The sequence below is a fragment of the Setaria italica genome, chromosome IV (assembly GCF_000263155.2).
Source record: "Setaria italica strain Yugu1 chromosome IV, Setaria_italica_v2.0, whole genome shotgun sequence".
Classification (NCBI taxonomy): Eukaryota; Viridiplantae; Streptophyta; class Magnoliopsida; order Poales; family Poaceae; genus Setaria; species Setaria italica.
The window spans coordinates 5,056,051-5,074,399 of record NC_028453.1 but is presented as its reverse complement, the minus strand read 5'-3'; the positions used below and the strand labels follow the sequence as shown (position 1 = coordinate 5,074,399).

At 42.4% G+C, this 18,349-nt stretch overlaps 4 protein-coding genes across 4 annotated transcripts; 1 reads left to right on the top strand and 3 right to left on the bottom strand.

The window, feature by feature from the left end:
- Positions 1-759: 759 nt before the first annotated feature.
- On the bottom strand, positions 760-1,493 carry LOC101760282 (histone H3.2). Its single transcript, XM_012845510.3, has one exon. It carries the CDS (start codon positions 1,343-1,345, stop codon positions 935-937), a length of 411 nt encoding a protein of 136 aa, XP_012700964.1. The 5' UTR covers positions 1,346-1,493; the 3' UTR covers positions 760-934.
- Positions 1,494-2,408: 915 nt separating this feature from the next.
- Positions 2,409-11,897, bottom strand: LOC101760687 (villin-5). Its single transcript, XM_004964725.4, has 23 exons — positions 11,693-11,897; positions 10,589-10,705; positions 9,889-9,988; positions 8,771-8,839; positions 8,437-8,679; positions 8,176-8,353; positions 7,971-8,103; positions 7,713-7,875; positions 7,221-7,371; positions 7,021-7,121; positions 6,521-6,676; positions 6,138-6,206; positions 5,985-6,053; positions 5,758-5,892; positions 5,538-5,666; positions 4,871-5,018; positions 4,740-4,750; positions 4,519-4,659; positions 4,295-4,420; positions 4,098-4,163; positions 3,366-3,681; positions 3,067-3,275; positions 2,409-2,991 (listed from the first exon to the last, which is right to left on the bottom strand). Exons 2-23 carry the CDS (start codon positions 10,642-10,644, stop codon positions 2,878-2,880), a joined length of 2,883 nt encoding a protein of 960 aa, XP_004964782.1. The 5' UTR covers positions 10,645-10,705; positions 11,693-11,897; the 3' UTR covers positions 2,409-2,877.
- Positions 11,898-15,512: 3,615 nt separating this feature from the next.
- On the top strand, positions 15,513-16,287 carry LOC101782969 (histone H3.2). The gene has a single exon (XM_014804989.2). The coding sequence runs from the start codon at positions 15,620-15,622 to the stop codon at positions 16,028-16,030; it is 411 nt and encodes a 136-aa protein (XP_014660475.1). The 5' UTR covers positions 15,513-15,619; the 3' UTR covers positions 16,031-16,287.
- A 625-nt stretch (positions 16,288-16,912) lies between these two features.
- LOC101782558 (GDSL esterase/lipase At4g01130) lies at positions 16,913-18,343 on the bottom strand. Its single transcript, XM_012845431.2, has 3 exons — positions 17,738-18,343; positions 17,364-17,634; positions 16,913-17,243 (listed from the first exon to the last, which is right to left on the bottom strand). The coding sequence occupies exons 1-3, from the start codon at positions 17,996-17,998 to the stop codon at positions 16,996-16,998; spliced, it is 780 nt and encodes a 259-aa protein (XP_012700885.1). The 5' UTR covers positions 17,999-18,343; the 3' UTR covers positions 16,913-16,995.
- Positions 18,344-18,349: the final 6 nt, after the last annotated feature.

Below are 18,349 nucleotides of genomic sequence, written 5' to 3'. Positions count from 1 at the left end.
GGAGACGGAGGCAATGGAGATGGTGTCGCGGGTTAACCATATTATCCTAACCTAAATACAAAACAAAAACGAAACACGAAAGTAGAGTTTTCTTTTCTTTTTTTGTTTTCCGTGCCCGCAAGACGGTGCCCCTTCGGGTTTTGCAATACTCCTACGTGTCTGTACCTGTATCAGCTGTTGTCTTCCGTGTTTTTCGATTGTTGCAGCTTCTTTTTTACAGTCAATGTTTGTTCTAGACCGGCACATCATTTTTCGACTGCTTTTGCTATCACCACCAACCGTTTCCTAGGCCCCTAACACTACTACGTGGCACGTTCTGAATCGCCTAAAAAAATTGACTGGCGCACCAACAAAAAACACTGGAATGTTTGAGTAGTCATTCCCCTTTTTTACTGGTCAAAATGGACTGCGTGATGAGTTGGGGTCTTGGGGACTTATCGTCATCAGTATAGTGGGCCATCTTTCAAAAATGACCCATATCTCTATCGGGCCCAATAAGAGTAGAACACGAACATAAAGCCCAAGAACAAATATTCGTAAGCCCACTTCAAGAGCGCTCGTTTATGGGACGAGTCTGCACACGCCAGATCCAGAATCAAGAGCACCACACTGTCAAGACTCAAGAGCACAAAAATCATGATGGAAGTACGATCCTCCATGCATACCATGTCCCAGCAATGGAATGAGAAAATAAACAGGTACCTGAAATCTACCGAATCAAACAAAACAAACACCCAAATCAGAAGAATGATAACGATGAACAGAAATCTAGCATGAAACATGGACGATTTCCATTCATGGCAACCAGAGATTATAACAGCAGTCGACAGGCACTGGATGCAAATTACATCATTCTTCCCACTGACAAACTACACCGTTCCTTCCACAACTAGTACTAGCTAGCGACTAGATAATCTCATCGAAGATCCGGCGCCTAGGCGCGCTCCCCGCGGATGCGGCGCGCGAGCTGGATGTCCTTGGGCATGATGGTGACGCGCTTGGCGTGGATGGCGCAGAGGTTGGTGTCCTCGAAGAGCCCCACGAGGTAGGCCTCCGCGGCCTCCTGCAGCGCGGCGACGGCCGAGGACTGGAACCGGAGGTCGGTCTTGAAGTCCTGCGCGATCTCCCGCACCAGCCGCTGGAAGGGGAGCTTCCGGATCAGCAGCTCCGTGCTCTTCTGGTACTTGCGGATCTCACGGAGCGCGACGGTGCCCGGGCGGAAGCGGTGGGGCTTCTTCACGCCGCCCGTCGCCGGGGCCGACTTCCGCGCCGCCTTCGTCGCCAGCTGCTTCCGCGGGGCCTTGCCGCCGGTGGACTTGCGCGCCGTCTGCTTCGTGCGGGCCATCGCCGGGGGATTGGGGTGGAAGAGGCCGGAGGCGACGGTGATCTGGGGATTTGGTGTGGTGGTGTGAGGATCCGGCGGGGGGGTTTCGGTGGATTTAAGTAGCGGTGGGATTTGGAGATTTGGCGCGCGGCCGCGCGGGGTCTTGAAATTTTCGGGGATTTTGGGCGAAAATTTGGTGGGATTGCTCCTGGGGGACGGGGGAGGAACTGGGTTTACTGAAGCCGTTGGATTTGGTTGGATTGGACGGTGGAGATGCCTTCTGTAGGGTTGCCACGGATCGCGATCCGTGTGCTCCCGTAGCCCCGTGCTGTTCGTGTGCTCTCGCTTCGGGTTGGTAATTCGTGGGCCGGCATTGGGCTCACTTTGTTGGTGGAACTGCACGTACAGCCCAGGCGCATTTTTCTTTCGTTTTTTTAGAACAAGGCGCACTTTTCTTCTCTGGTCGTCCTTTTTACACGGAAATTCGCTGTCTTTTTCGTGACCAAAAGATAGAATCGGTTCCAGTGAACCCCTGCTGCCCTCGCATCTCGCAACATGTTGCGACTGAGTTCACTTTGGAAGCTAGGTTGTTCCACACTTCAACTTCGTGTAAGCTCAGTTGTTGGATGAGCACGTGTGCTCGTACCAGGTGTTCAAACTGTTTCATCTTTCCTGTTGATAGCTCAGATCTTGGATGCATAACTCTCCTGCGTATTAGAGAAAAAAGAGCTACTCTGATTGTGCTTATCGTGCCGACACATAAACGTGCTTTCCAGCAAAGTTCCGTTCGAGGAATATGAGTTTATTTTGATTGCGGTTATCGTGTCGACAGATAAACATGCTTTGCAGCAAAGTTCCTAAAAGCCTATTGTGCAAGTTTTGCCCGTTAAAATAGCACTATATAGTTTTTGCAACTTGTTTTTTTGACTAAGTGGTGGTCGATCCAAATCACCCAAAAATATCGAGTTCTGACAAAATGACCCAGAAACAGCTGGAGCATGTTAGCACTAGGTCACCACAGAGCAAAATATAAGGAACTTCCATTAAGTATATGTCTGAGATATCCAGCATGCTCTATAAAATATAATATAATATACACACGAAAATCAATTCTATTGATCAAAGGTAACGGTGTTGTCATTTTACAGTGCCGGCACTCTGCTGTACACACTTCTTGCTCCCTCAAACTGCAACTCATCTCAAAACCGAAAAAGAACACAGGAAGACAGAGTTGAAACAAAAAATGCAAGCCTCGGAATCAAACCTGTGTGACCCTTGAATCAATGGAGGGCACTTGACAGAAGGGAAAAAAAAAGTAAAACCACAACTATGAATTTAAGGAATAGAAGAAACCTAGCAAAACAAACTCAAGCTAGGAAAAAGGGGACCGATCCAGGACAATGTGAAAACTGATGTGTCGTTGCGGATGGTGATTGCATTCTGCAAACTATGACAGTGGCGAAGGGCTATTGAGGCATAGAACAGAATTCCTTTCACCAAACGGCTATTTGACCCGCCGATTAAATGAGCTATTTGAAGCTTTGACAACCAGGCTAAAAAAGTTGAAGAGCGATCTTTAGCCTGTTCTGCTTCCACTTTGGAAGCTTGCTGAATGCCTCTTTTGTCATCCCAAACTTCTCTTTGAATTCAGCCGAAGATAAGTATGTCTGCATCAAATTAAAAATAATGCGATCGTTACCTTCTTTTGAGAACAAGAGAATATTGTGAGGTCAGACAATCACCTCTCTCCTCGTGACATCAATTTCAGTAACAGGATCAGCAGCTGTGGTCTTCAGACGATCATATGGGTATATCGGAAGGCCCTCGTCATCTTCTGGCTCGTTTTCTTTTACATCTTCATTTATGGTCAGAGATTCAACTCTACTGGTCATGGTAGCAGCGCCATCTTTAGCATCTTCCTCTTGTTTTGCCCTCTCTGACTCAGAGCCATCTTAAATTGCACAGAATTTTCAGAGAACAAGCAACATTTATTTTATTTTTCTATCTTCAAGCAGAATTTTTGAGTAGTTATACCACATACCTTTCACAGATTCTGGTGTGGGGCTTTGAGTAGGGCGATCCAAAGAACCAGCCAGAGCCGCAATTGGAGATGACTTGGAAGAAGTATTTGACGAATCAGGCGTAAGAGATTTCGGGTAAAGTTTCTTAACTACTGGTGGAGGAGTGGAAAGATTTCTGTTGCTTGAACTTTCAAAGTTAGCAGCCAATGCAGTGAATGCTGGAGACCTTCCCCTAACACGGACACGCTCAGGGCTAAAGGACATGCTTCTGGAGCGCTGAGATTTATCTTGTGCAGTACTCCTTCCTGAATACACGGGTGTTCGTCGTTTCGGTTTCTGATAACGCATGAGAATCAGCACGAGTTCTATCATTTATGTAAATATAAGGGTTCAGCAATAATACGGATCAGTCATATAGCTACCGGGAAACAAGGGAAGCTGCAAACATGCAAAAAGGGTTGGCACTGCAGAAATATATGTCGCATTGTAAAACATACATGGCCAAAGAAATGACAGGCTATTCTGATCAAATAGTTTGGTGTTGATTAACATGAGAAGCAACAATGGACGGTAAAACTTTCATACACAACTAAAGAAACACAGGCATGTGCATCAAAGAACATGAAGAACAGGATATCACACAAGAAAAAGAAATACTGTTGTGTTGTAGAGAAATGTTTGCAAGAAATGCAGTTAACAGACATATTAGAATGGAGAACTAATATGAAATTATTAGGTTTCGGGCATCTTACATCCAATGCTGGAGCACCTCCACCTTTTACTATGGCAAGCTTCCTCTGGTATGAATTGCCATGCATCTAAAAACAAAAGAGATTAAATACTAAACAAGGGATTGGTCATGCTGTTCTCTTACTGTATAGACCACAAACTGCTCATATATTCAAGAATAAACAATTGCAGAGGTCAAACATATGCCTAATCTACTTACCAGGGATTTCGCTGAGTCCCAGGTGAAGAACCTAGTGAAAAAGGGAGGTTCACTCCCTTCCGTAACAGTGAAAATTGGTGTTTCACGGGAAAGCTTTTCCATAAGGGAATCCAGCACAACAAATTTCTGGTAAAGACGTCAAGCAATAACAAGTGAGAATGATAATGAGAGAAGAAAAAATTATATGGCTTCTAAAGCTGCTGCATAGAGATAAAAATTATTACCTCCCCAACATCCAGAGCTTGTAACCTCACTTTAACATCCACCTGTTGACCAACCCAAACAAATATGCTCGTGTGACAGTCCAGAATGAAAACATCTTCTGTCATTAGATCATCTTGAGTAAAGTGGTGTATTTCCTTGACCTGCGCAATAGATTTCAAATATAAATTTTAAATGTAAAAACAGGAATTGTATGGCTAAATTCCAGTTTTACTGTGCTAACCTTCAGATTGCCTTTATGGACCCCAACAGGTTAGGCACAATAAAGAGAACAACAGAAAGAGATCAGTATGTATTTAAACCACTAACGTGGATAACTTCCTAAGGAAAATATGAATCTACATTCTTGATTACCTTTCAACAGTATGCATGAGAAAAGATGGGGATCACTTTCAAGTTCTCGCACCATTTTTTGGCTTGAATACTCGGATTTGCCTCCCAGTAAGCTCCAAAATTGGTCTGTTTCTGACCCTTCCTTTTGCGACCTTGACTGCGTATTTGGCTGTACAATGTAGAAAGGCATGGAAGAAAAACTTAAGCCAAAAAAGGCATAATAAACTATAACAAAGCTACCCAAGTACTCAATAAAAAATTTCTCATAATGACTTGTGAGTATGAGCAATGGAATTTCAGCTTATGTCTTCCTGAATATTCCTGATGGAATACAAGAAAAGTGCCCAGAAACCAACACAGCTATCAGTTCCTAATATTTCCCAGTGGAGCTGGGATTTGACTGACTACTGATGCCAAAGTACATTTTACTGAATTAGTCCACGTCCCATATTAATATTTAACCCAGCCAATTTAAAACCATGACAACTTCTTTAATTTGACTAAGGACAAATAAGACACGTAACAGGCTCAGATTTCACAGCGCAAATTTTGTGCAGAATCAAGATCAACGATCAAATGTAAGTAATCAAAAATATGATTAAATTTACACAAAAAGTTAGAAAGGTTGAATAGTTACACCTCTACAATCAGATTTATTAAATAGCTCAAAAGGATGATAGTTCCACACCTTAATAACATCAAGCTGCCTCTCCATTAACTCTTGATCCAATGCAGTGGTCAGATTTCCAGCCCAAGTGAACACAGTGTTTCCATCATGTAGAATGTAACAGTAGGATGAATTCAATGATGAGGCCACCTAAGAATGGAGATAGTATATGACTGGTAAGGAAGATGTTATAATATTAACTGCGGTCATATATACCTTATAAAAATGCACTGTTACTTACAGGTTCAACTTGAATTGCTTGCATGTTTTCTGGTCCTGAACCTTGAACTCGGAAGAGCGCAAGCCCCTCTTCAGAATAACTATCATCAATACCATTTTCAGCAATAAATTTCTTGTATCCAGAGCTAAGACCACCCTACAATGGAAATTGGGATGGTAAAACTACTGCTGTGTGAAACCCAAACTAGTAATACCAATACAACTGAAGGCCATTTAATGCATGTAAACCTTAAACACTTGCAAGCTTTGAAATATCACAAAGAATTGGATCGGTTCTTTCCCCTCATACAGGCGCGCCTGAATGAAAAGCAAAGATACATTAGAGATGACACAAGGGTTCTTATCAAGTTTAAAATTCCCAAAAAAAAAATGCTGAGTTACCTGGACAGCCTGAAACTTGGTGGATTCAACCATCTTGCTTGCAAGTGAAACTGCCGTTACTCTATCCTCCTGGATAAGAATTGAGATCCTTTAATATTGAAGTGGATTTAACAAGTATAACTGAACACTACATAATCAACGAGCATAAGGTTATTCAGAATCTCACTACTATGCACAAACAACATAGATAACCTTTTATTTTAGTTCGCAAAGCAAGAACATGAAATAGCTGTCAGCTGGTACTTCAAACCTTTTGAGTTCTTATGATGAACTTCAACTAAAACCAAGCAACTATGGGCTAGAAAGTCAAGAGATATTGATACAAGCATCAGCTGACTTTAAAAAATTCGCAGCCAAAATTGATTTTCTCCAAACTCTATTACCTCAACACTCTTTTTCCCAAACCAAGTTCCAATAAGGCATTCCTCCTTATCATCTCCAGGATATGTATACTGAAATATGTGGCAATCACCAGTGTAAAATTTGGATTGGTCAGAAGATGAGAGAAGTGCCTTGTCCTTATCATTTACACGCCACACCTATCAAATATAGAGGGGGAAAAAGCATAAGTCAGAAGACTATTAATATGCATATGGAAGATAAAAATGAAGTGGATCATATGCAGCATAAGAACGCATTGACCATTTAGCCTTGTGTATTGAGGTATGCACCAACTTCCGTTCTCAAAGTGAATTCCTAGCTAGCTGGCTTGCATGTGCTTTCCAAACCATTATTTGCAACAATGCTGGCCCACAATTGTTTTTAAGCATAAAAATGGAAGACAACTACTACGAGAATGTTTGCAAATCCAACATTGAGAACGGTAAAACCCAAAAATGATGAGATACAAAAGATGAAGCTCATATAAAAAGTGCAGAAATACCTGCAGGTTGCCAGTGCAATCAATATAGGACTGAGGTTCTTCTTTTGCAGGAGCAGCTTTCATCAAACCTTTAACATTTAAGCCCTGGCGTTTGAGAAGAGCTTCATAAAGAACATAGTTGATCAAATTGTGAAGGGTGGAAAACATTTCATAAATTAAAAAAGATGAAAACTGAAGCTGGTAAATTTGTAAATAATAACCTGCAACTTTGCCTCTTCCATCCTCAGATGACAACTTCAAATCAGGTGTCTGCGGCCACTCTTTAAATTTTGATTTGAATGTAACAGTCTCAAATCCTTCAATCACTTTGATGATATGTGTTTTTGTTCGGTTTGAATCAGAGAGCAATTTCTACACAGGCAATTAATCAAATAAATAGTGAACATAAAAGAACATATAATTCAACACACAATTCATTTTTAATATATGTCAGAAAGATAAAACAATGTAACATCTCTTCAAATATTTCTTATCAGCATGAATAAGTAACCAAGCCTCTAAAGGATAGAGGAATCATAGATCTAATAAGCAGTTTAATAAACTGAAGGAACCCTATGCCATGTTAAAAAAATCAACGAGCGCATCAGGAAGTGTCAGCATGACTCCTCGGCATTTTCAAATAGTGTAACCTGAACCTGATGTTTGTAAGCATACAATGAAACAACATAACTAACTAGCTGAACAAATATTACCTCAGCAGCTTCACTAGCACCCTTTCTCTCCTGCAGCGATGTAGTTCTGCCCATCCAAACATACAATTCAGCACCACAGTCTAAGAAGTAACACTTGTTTGTCTCAAGTAATTCATGTGCCAAGGATTCGTAGTTGACAGGCTCCGGTTTTCCTTGGTCAAAACTGAAAAGTAAACACTTTATAAACTAAATGATTTGTTTAGTTGGCAATCAAACAGCAGGAGCTTCCATATATGGAATAAAACCTCAGTCAACTACCATAGCAATTTGAAGGCAGTTTCCTCGTGTTTCTCATTGCCTTCTGCAGGTGCCCTCCTTGGAAGAGGGGCAAAGCCACCGAAAAAACCCCAGAATTCACCAGCTTCCGCATCAGCCATCATTCTACCATCCTCTAAGAAAAATGCAAACAGTCATATCTAGATACTTTAATTCCCAATACCACAAGAGGTGAATAAATGCTCACCAACAGATGCAATTTCACACTTCCCCTCGTGAAATGTATCTTTGATGTACTGTACAACCTCAAGAGCTTTTGCTCGCTCTTGGATGGATGAGTTTGAGCCATTGAACTGGAAAATTTTGGACTTCGTATCCAGAATAAATATGTCATCATGATTAAGGGACGATCGAGCAAAAGGAACCTGGTTGTAGAGTGGCAAGTCTTATTAATTAAGACAAGAATAGCTATGTTTGAATAAAGAAGACAGCCACACAGATAACTTGCCTCTTTAACGTGAACAACATGCTTTCCTTGGCAGACATATAAGCGGGTCTCATGATCCTGGGCGTTGACCTCAACATGCTTGAATCCAGATGCCACTCCTCCTGGCTGTGGCATGATGCATGGTCTAAAATAGGATAGGAATTTCTCTGTTTCATTGCCTTGTATTTCTCGGTACTGAACAGCACGTCCGCCAAGAGCAGCATCAAGCTCTACTGTTAAAATTGCAGCAGTTCCAGCTTCGTCCTACCATGGATAAAATTGGATTCAATAACCTTTCCGAAATAATTATTAAAAAAATTCAAAACAGTATCACCAAATGATATGAGAAATATACCTGACTAGTATCTTTACCAATCCAGTAATGGATATCATGGCGAAGGGAACCATTTTTCAAGGCTGTTGTCTGTAAGAAGGGAAAACATGTGAAAAAAGAATGCTTGCATCCTTGACCCCATAATCCATCTGAATCCCCAAGCATACAAAGTCACAGAAAAAACAGTGCTACCAAATGCATACAGCAAGAAAAGAGCCTAAATGTTGATTATGTTTTATGAATCATGTGATGTGCTACCAAAAAAAGTTAGGGTTACAGAATTTAGAGTAGCATGGAACCATACCAACTTAATAATCTTTTTACAAAAAAATTAACTATTTATTGCCCGTAAGCTCAATAAACCCAGTTTTGTGAACTGGAGTTTACTTAACCAAACCTTCTTTTATATGTATCTATCATGTCTATTAAGAAAATTCTTCAACTTCAGTGTAAACTGAAGTTTTACAATAACATGCTTGCTGCATGTAATCTCTGTCAAAAAAAATTAAAGCCAAGTAAAATTAAATTCCATCTAAAGTATAACTTATTTTAAAAAAAATAGTGGTTTGCATGTAAAATGGTTGAATAATACAGGAGTACTTCAGCTGGACCTCCATGGTACTGTTAACTTTTGTTAGTCTATATGCAATTCTTCTATCAGCCATTTTCATCTGTAGTCCACAGAATGTTTTACATGATTGGTTCTACAAAAACACTCAGTGCATAATATCAGAATTCTACAGCAATTGTCATCCAATATTTATATCTTCAAAAGTACCTTTATCCCATAGAAACAACTGTGAAAAACATTCAAGCCAATCAAATCCACAAGCTACTATAAGTTCTATTATGGATATGATGAGATTTAAGGCTGCAACACCAGAAGAGATAAAGCAATTATTTTAAAAAAATGAACCTAGTACTGTAAAGTCAACAAACACAAGGGTTCATCCGCCAAGATGTTTGGCAGATTCCTAAACAAATAACGATTGGAGAACAAATGTGAATTCTAGCAATACATAAAGTAAGTGCATGACCAGTAAAAAAGTCATGATTGGGCATAGAAGGAAAGCAAACTGATAACAGGAAAATATTAGAGGGGAGGAAGTAATGCACCTAAAGATCGTGCACTTTGGTACCTTCAAGATAATGTAAGAATCGCCCATGAAAAACTTCCCAAATGAAGATGCAGGGACAGGAACGGGCTTGAAATCCTCGACACGCCATATTTCCAAGCCGCTGCAAGGTATTAAGGATAACAGTGGCCATTCATGGACCAAGACCAAAAGCATAATGGAGTTGTAGACTAATAAGTGCATGCTCCCTAAATATTTGATGAGCTTAACCTTGACAAACTTTAGCTATTATGATCTCATCCTTTACTGTAAATTGCTTAAGTTGCTCAACCTTTACAAATAGATTATTGGTTGCCATTTAGTTATAAAAAATGCATAGTCCTGGCAATGAGCACCGACTTCTACTGTGTGTTAGATTTATAGAACTTGTCAAGTAGGCATATCCCAGGAAAGTTCATTTATCTACACAATAGCATTACAAATTAGTAATTACATAAGTCTATGTCAAACAGGCACCACATTTTTCTCCTCTACAGGTCCCGTTTGTGATATAAAAATGGTAATCACCACGTCAAAACTGAGTGTATCAGTGCTTAATATTCTTGTACGATACCCGCAAAACACCGCACGTCATCGGCCAAAATCACTAGCCAATACCCCAGGAAAGAGATTAGATATTGGACCAACATTAAGATAAAAAAAAAGCAAAAAAAATGAAATTTCATAATGACAGAATGAAATAAACGGAAGCTCGAAAGGATACTCTTTTTGTCCAGAGCCACGGAAAGCTGGGTCCAGGTCCTTCATAGAAACTGACATCTTCAATTTTTTTCAAACAGCCCTTGCCTAATTCTTCTTTCAAAGGAGATCTAAAAGGATGCTGCAAACAAGAAACCAAAGGGCATGGATAGTAAGCAAATAAACAAACAAAAGATCTCCCATTCTGAGAAAACTAAATTAGACAGTTTGGCTGATGTGGAATAACACTTACACGTAACAATTCCATCTGAGCATCAAGGTTTTACAAGTAAGTATCGCTTTAAATGATATAATTACTACTGATATGAAAGAAACAAAATGGGCACACCATCAGATGATCATCTTAACTGCGACCAATAACAAAATAGGCATACCAACATATTTCCCTAATGAGAATTTATATTTTCAATTTTTCATGCAGGAAAGGTCGGAGGTGAACTTAGGAGCAAAACTACGATTAACAATTCTGTGCTACAGCTCTATTTCAGCTATACGTTTGCATATAGAAGAATCACTTCAGATGATAGAATGAATGCTACCGTGAATAGGCATACTCTGAAATCATATCCTTGGTGACTACTTATAACAGATAACACATAGACTGCGGATAAAATGCAGTATGCTATGTATTACCATATCAAGAAATGCACATCAATGTACCAATATGTGGCCTACGAGGCTCGCATGCAGCGCTAGTCGCTGAGTGACTGCATGACTAATCTGCCAGAAGGCCCAGGACCCAACACAGCAACCGTTCCTTCTCCAGAGTCCTATCCCATCAGCTCGCATTTCGCAGCTGAGCTGTTTTAACTGCTAAAACAGTACGCCAAGCATTGCAAACAAGTAAATATCTTCCCCAATCTACTTCGGGACAAGCTAAAGTGAGCGAGCAGCTCTGCATCGTCAAGGCGCAAATCTGGATCAACCAAGCCGCAAGCAGCGGCGTACACATGTACCTGATGTACGCTCGATAATTGTTGCGAAAAATCGAAGTTCAGCAGGTAAAACAAACGGTCAGATCCGAAATTCCAAACACACGGAGCGTACATCAGGGGCTTTGGGTGTTCGATTCCGCACAGCAGGAAGGGAAGGAAATAGGCGTGCATACCTGTCCGATGCTCGTCGGCGGCGAAGCGCCCGACGAAGACCTGCCCGAGGGTGGCCGCTCGCCCTGTCGTCGCCGACTCGCCGCTGGGAAAGGGAGGCCCGACAGCCGTATGGAGCGGAGAAAGGAAAAGGAAAGCAGCGGAGGAAAGAAGAAGGAACGGAGACTCGGGGCCGTTCTTCTTCTGCGGAAAAAAAAAATTCAGTGTGGCAGACTGGCAGGGATGCAACTCTTTTTTTTCTTTTTCTAAGGATGGAGTGTCTTCTTTTTCTCTTTTTTTTTCTTTTTGATTGAAGAAAAGGGCTTAAACATAAAACATGGTGCCTTATTATATAAAATATTGGTAACTGAGGGTTCTATGCGGAAATAGGAGCTAGAAGAATGCTACAGGCCAGCTGGGGTGGCAAATGATGGACTGAAGCGTGCGTGCCACTAAACAACATCGTCTCTTTTAGATTCTTTTTTTATTTCATAAAAAATGTCACAAAATATAAATGCAACCCTGATACTGCTGTTCTCATGCCACGTACGCCATGACGTGGAGTCAAAACCTGGAGGCGCAGTTGTGCCAGCCCAAGATTAAAAAAATTATTTATCCAAGGGTATTGACTTAGACTACTGCACATAATTTTTGAGATATTTTTTATCATTTTTATGTGTTGGGCATTTTGGCCTGAGGAGCATTTTTGGGGCAGTGTCATGTGTGTCTCCTCATTAAAACTTTTTGACCTCCAGACTGATACGAGGGAGCAGTACTTAAGTCGTTGTCAAATGTGTCATGTGCTACGTCAAGCGGCTGATTAGTGCTCTATAAGCAGGTTCATTTGGGATCAGAGCGAGCATAATTGAAGGGATAAAGGCGTTGTGATTGTACTTAGTTCCATCAGGAAAGTTTGTAGGGCAATGTGTGTGTGATTCCTTCATCATTTGCTCATTCATTCATCAGTCATCACTAAGACAGTTGCATTGGGGACCATAAGACAACCTATCATGTGTACTCTAGTGTGGGATTATGGGCTGGCAAATCTTTTTCGCCCCGGGTCCTACTACGGCCACATATTTGATGCTCTGTCTTTCAGCGGGAATCTCCAGCTAAACATGAAAACAGCTGAAAGAAAGCCTATGTAGATCTTTTAAGGAAAAGAATTGATATTAAGTTATAGGTAGTTTGAAAATGTACTAGGGCCTTTGGAGGTTGGCTCTTTGAATCACAAGCTCAATTTAAATCACCATACATATAGATGCAATTCGATCTTCCAAACGCTGTTTTTCGAACATAATACATACTCAATAAAAATACCCACCCGGACCTATCCCTATAAAATCTCTCAGAGATTAGGCCGATCGATCTCGAGATTGACGAAGATATTAGTATGCATTAATATCGATGGGTATTTCATTTACCATTAATAGTTATCAATACGAGCATTGTGCTAAGTTACGCTCACTCGCTCAAGTTGCTCGTTCAGTCCAAATTTCATTTCTTTTGATATCAGCCAAAATTTATAAATATTTGGCTTCATGTTGGATAGATGATGTGATTTTGGCCCGCTGATAGTAATTATGGTTTGTACATTTCAAGTTGCATGGAAATTACGATCTTTGGCTTCACACATGGAAAAGGATCACTTCTCAAATGCGTAAAATGTGAAATTCAACGAAGTAATTAAATTTTAACTCGAATCTAAAGTGTCGCTAATGAAGTTTGAATTCTGAAAAATTATAAGTTCATTAAGATCTTTTGTAAGACATGATAGATTAGAACAAAGGTAGCCAAACCATGTTGGCAATGGAGCTGCTTGATCACGGAGGCAAGACACGACATAGGCTACAACTCGATGATGGCTCTGATGTGCTAATGTCATGTTATCCTTTTTTGAATTGACATGTTTAAACTATTAAAAACAAACTTTTAATTGAACACTAATTAGGGGGTGTTTGGGAGGCATGTGCTAAATTTTAGCACCTGTCACATCGGATGTTTGGACACTAATTAGGAGTATTCAATATAGCCTAATTACAAAACTAATTGCACAACCCCTATATACCGGGCTGTGAGACCATGATCGATCTCTTCTCTTGGATCTCCTCATTTTCCATTCATGTGGCTTTTCGTTACCTTCCTCCCCCGGAGCACCTCGGATGGAGCCAGGATATACTCGGGGGTGGCGTTTTTTTAGGGTGGGGGTTGTGCTATTTTTCTTAAAATTTGATAGAATTCAAAAATTTCAATAGAAATTTGCAGACCACGGTCCTCGCTCTTAGGGCTTGTTTGGTTGAGATCCTGAGATGATTTTGCCTGAGCAATAAACTGCCTGGAGGTTGCCTGTGGTATGTTTGGTTCGGATCCTGAGAACCTGCCTGGCACAGGCAACTCGGTTGCGCCCAGGCGACCGATTCCGAGCGCCTGGCTTCCTTGCCTGGGCCTGGAGCCACCAATTACGATTGTTAAGCTGCCACCGCTATCACTTCTGTTGGCTGCCGAACAAGCATCGGTAATTTCCAAGGATATGGATTTAGCCAATGGTTATCCTTTGCTTTCTTTTTTTTTTTCTAGATTTGGCAGTACTCCTTTATTCCTTGTTTCTTTCTCTTCTTTTTGTTTCTGTTGTTTTTCTTTGAGCGGACATTGCTTAAACGGACATGACCAAAAGAAAAGAATCAGTATTAATGTGTAAAGCCGCATCGATGGCAGATTATTTCACGAATTCCTTTTTAAGTTGTTTGTTTTAATACACTGCCTAAATGAAGAATGAATGGCTATTTAATTTCTAAGGCTCAGGCTTCCAACCAAACAACTCATCTCAAAATTTGCCTAGCCATGCAAAAACTAACAAGTTTGCATGCTATTTCCAGGCAGCATTTTTTGTCAGGCGAGTTGTTCAGGACTCCAACCAAACATCCCCTTAATCTCCCATTCACGATGACAAGCTGCGTGTGACTGCGAGGTCTCCTTTGTCCGCGGGACGCGGCAGGCTCGGCAAGCTGCATTGCTTGGTGGTGGCATCAACCTGCGATCAGCAACTAGTTCTTTGATGTGGTTGCAAGAGTAGACATGCATGCTCCGGTTGTTATACTTGGCGTTGGCGATCCGTAGAGCTTGGTGCTTTTGTTCGTCTTGAGTTTCTTCTAGTTTAGCTTGCCAACGCCGCTTGGTGATTTGTTTTCTTTTGATCTTCAGGCCAAGGACAAAGCTCTTTTTCTCCTTAACTTTTCTTGTTTTATCCGTGTTCTCTTTCCTCCTCTTCTAGTCCTGCGTCTCCAAGCTCCATTTTAGCTTGCTAGCGCACACTAGCTCGTGGCTGATGGTGATGGCAGCCACAGTTCCCGATCTTGCTTGCTTGTTTGCTCTTTGTTCCTCCCTGCTTGCCTCTGCTTGACTGTTAATTCACACCCAGGATGACGACGATGACCGTGATGCCGATGGCATCCCTAGCCGCAGGTAACTTGAACATAAGCAATGCCATGCAGTCATGGAATGTTCATAGCCTCAAAATTGCACTACTTCTGTTTTGCAGTTGCAGTTGCAGTAGCCTCAAAGTAGCTGCTTCGCTAGTGGCCGTAGCAGAGCCGCGAGTAACCTCCAATTCCCAACACAAAGGACCTGCCAGATGGCGGCGTGCCAATGGCTGCCGCTCACCACCCACGGATCGCGATCCGCGTGACACCCGCAAAATCGAATCGGCACCCTCCATTCCAACGCGATCCGACGTTGCCCACCCCACCTCCCCCCGCGCCCAGCCAAATTCCAAACGAAAAATTTCCGCGCTCCGAGCGCCAAATCGACCCGCCTCCTATTTATACCTCCCCGTCTCGCCCCCAATTCCCCGCCGCAGAAGCAAATCTCCCGTCTCCATTTCAAACGCCCGCCCAACCTCTCCGCCTCCGATTCCCCAGCTCCCCACCGGACCCACCCCAATCCCCTCGGCGATGGCCCGCACGAAGCAGACGGCGCGCAAGTCCACCGGCGGCAAGGCGCCGCGGAAGCAGCTGGCGACGAAGGCGGCGCGCAAGTCGGCCCCGGCGACGGGCGGCGTGAAGAAGCCCCACCGCTTCCGCCCGGGCACCGTCGCGCTCCGTGAGATCCGCAAGTACCAGAAGAGCACGGAGCTGCTGATCCGGAAGCTCCCCTTCCAGCGCCTCGTCCGGGAGATCGCGCAGGACTTTAAGACGGACCTCCGGTTCCAGTCCTCGGCCGTCGCCGCCCTGCAGGAGGCCGCGGAGGCCTACCTTGTCGGGCTCTTCGAGGACACCAACCTATGCGCCATCCACGCCAAGCGCGTCACCATCATGCCCAAGGACATCCAGCTCGCCCGCCGCATCCGCGGGGAGCGCGCCTAGGCGTTTCGCTTCCCGCGCTTGGTTGCTGCTACTAGGTGTTTAGGCTGCTGTCGTCGTTCTTCTAGGCGTTGCGTTGTTATTGGGTTCCTGCAATGTGCTGGTGCTATCGATGAATTATGAATTTATGACTAGCAGTTGTCAAGTCGAGAGAAATGCAGTGGAAGTTTGTGATGCTCTGCTGAATTGCTAGTACAGATTTCTTTGTTAGGCTCTCTGAATCTGTTCTTGAAATGACCCATGTGATGGATTGTGACTTATTTGTGCTTGTTGCTTAGGTTGACTGTTTGGATATGGCTGAGATTTTGATGTGGCTGTTCCAATTTGGAACAGATTGGTGAATATTTAATTTATTTACAAACATTGTTTGCAGTTAGGTGTGATGCTGGGATCTGAAAATTGCACAACCTGTAGTGATCTAGTATGAGGGAAACAATGGCATGGCACAGCTTATTCTTAGTGTAAGTTATGGACTGCAATACCCTTTAGTTTTGCCATCTGTTGGTGTCAAAACTGAATTTATGCTTGAAGTTGTGAATGGTGATCTTTATGCAGGATTGCGGTTGGTTTGTGCTTGCAGTTTGAATGGACCTTCAGTTTAATTCTGATGCCATTGCTAATTTTGAATAAGTGGATGCGTATGTTGAGCAACCGGATCAAGTGGTTCTTACAAATCAGAAAGTTGGGGGTTTGTTTGCAGGAATTGCAAAATTTGCCATTTAGTGATTTTGTGCTCTGGATTCTGAACTTTGCAGTGTACACTAATCTAAAAGTATAACCTGCAGTGATCCTATTAAGAACTGAAACGAGTTTTTACTCTTTATTTAAAATTTGGAGTCTGATCTCCTTATTTGCCAGCCAAGACATCTCTGTACTAGTACTATCTTCATCATCTTTAGCTAAAACATATTCTTTGATAGTATTGTTTCAGCAATAGCTGAGTTCAACTGAATGATTATGCGATCAGTCTATGGGCTGCAGAGCTTTGAGGGTGGATAAGAATAGGAGCCACTAATTACTGCAGAAGCTATGATCTTGTTTGCTGCTTCAGTGGCATGAATTCCATCCCAGCTCACGTAGTTCTGCGGATCTCCACAAGCTGTTGCGGTTACAGTTTGGCCGTTCACTGTCTTGCTGTTGCCACAGTAAACATTTTGGTTAAAGTTGTAAGCTCCACCGCCGTATCCGCAGCAAGCCTTAGTCCCATACTCCAGCCCTGAAATAATGATAAGATTGTTAGGTGCATTGCTGGATATGGATATGAACCAAATTTGGCAATGAAAAAAACTGACTCGTGTTCCTGATCAGATGCTGCAAAATATTTCAGACAGCTTACCATGAGCATCAGGATGCCTGAACAGCTCGAGTGTTACAGTATGCTTGTCGACATACACAATAGATGCATCATGCAGCTTCTTCCTGACCTCAGCCATACTGTTGTTCAGTAGTTCATTGTAGTAGACTACTCCACTATTGTATGTTGTCATGCATCCAAATTCGTCCAAGTCATTGCTGCTATGTGGAAGCTCTGTGAGGAATGCCGGGTAACATCCGATGGGCGCCATGTTGAACACCATGAAGTTGCGGGCTCCGATGTTATACAGATCCTGAAAAAACAAATTGAGTAGGTCAAAGGCGCCATTAAGTTAACTTACTCCCCAATTCTTCTGATCACTTCATTTTAAGCTAATTACCTTTTCTACTACTTACCTGTATTGTCCACGAGATTTGGTTGACAACTGAAGGAAGACTTTGCTTGACCGTTTCGACGCCGAGGGATCCTAGGTTTGAGGTGAAATCATTTTGGCCGATGTCTATTGTATAAAGAGCATGTCCAAAGATATCAAGGGGAGGGAGTTGGCCTACAAAGCATTCAACAACTGACTCCTTCAGAAAGGCATGTAACTGTCTAGGCTGTAATATAAGTACTCGCTGTTCAGCGAACGAAATCATCAAATTTAACACTGCCATACCAATATACCATGCCAGTGGTGCTATCTCTACAGTTACAGATCAATCACATATGAGGGGGGTGAAAAAGATCAGAGTTGTCATGCAACAATCATGTCCTATATCCTATCTAGCTCCTGCCGACACATGCACAGATCTGAGCCTCTGGCTATCCGTTTCTCTTCTGTCCCTTTCCGTCAGAAAGTTCAGAGCTTGTTTTCTGTAATTTCGGCTACTTGATTTGAAAAGTGACAAGGAGAGTGCTTTGAGCGTTTTTGCCATACCATTTGTTGCCGTCCGAGCTGATGGGCTCTGTCCCTGAGCTCCTTCATCTGGTTGAGCTGGATAGCGAGGGAGAAGGGGCTGATTCCA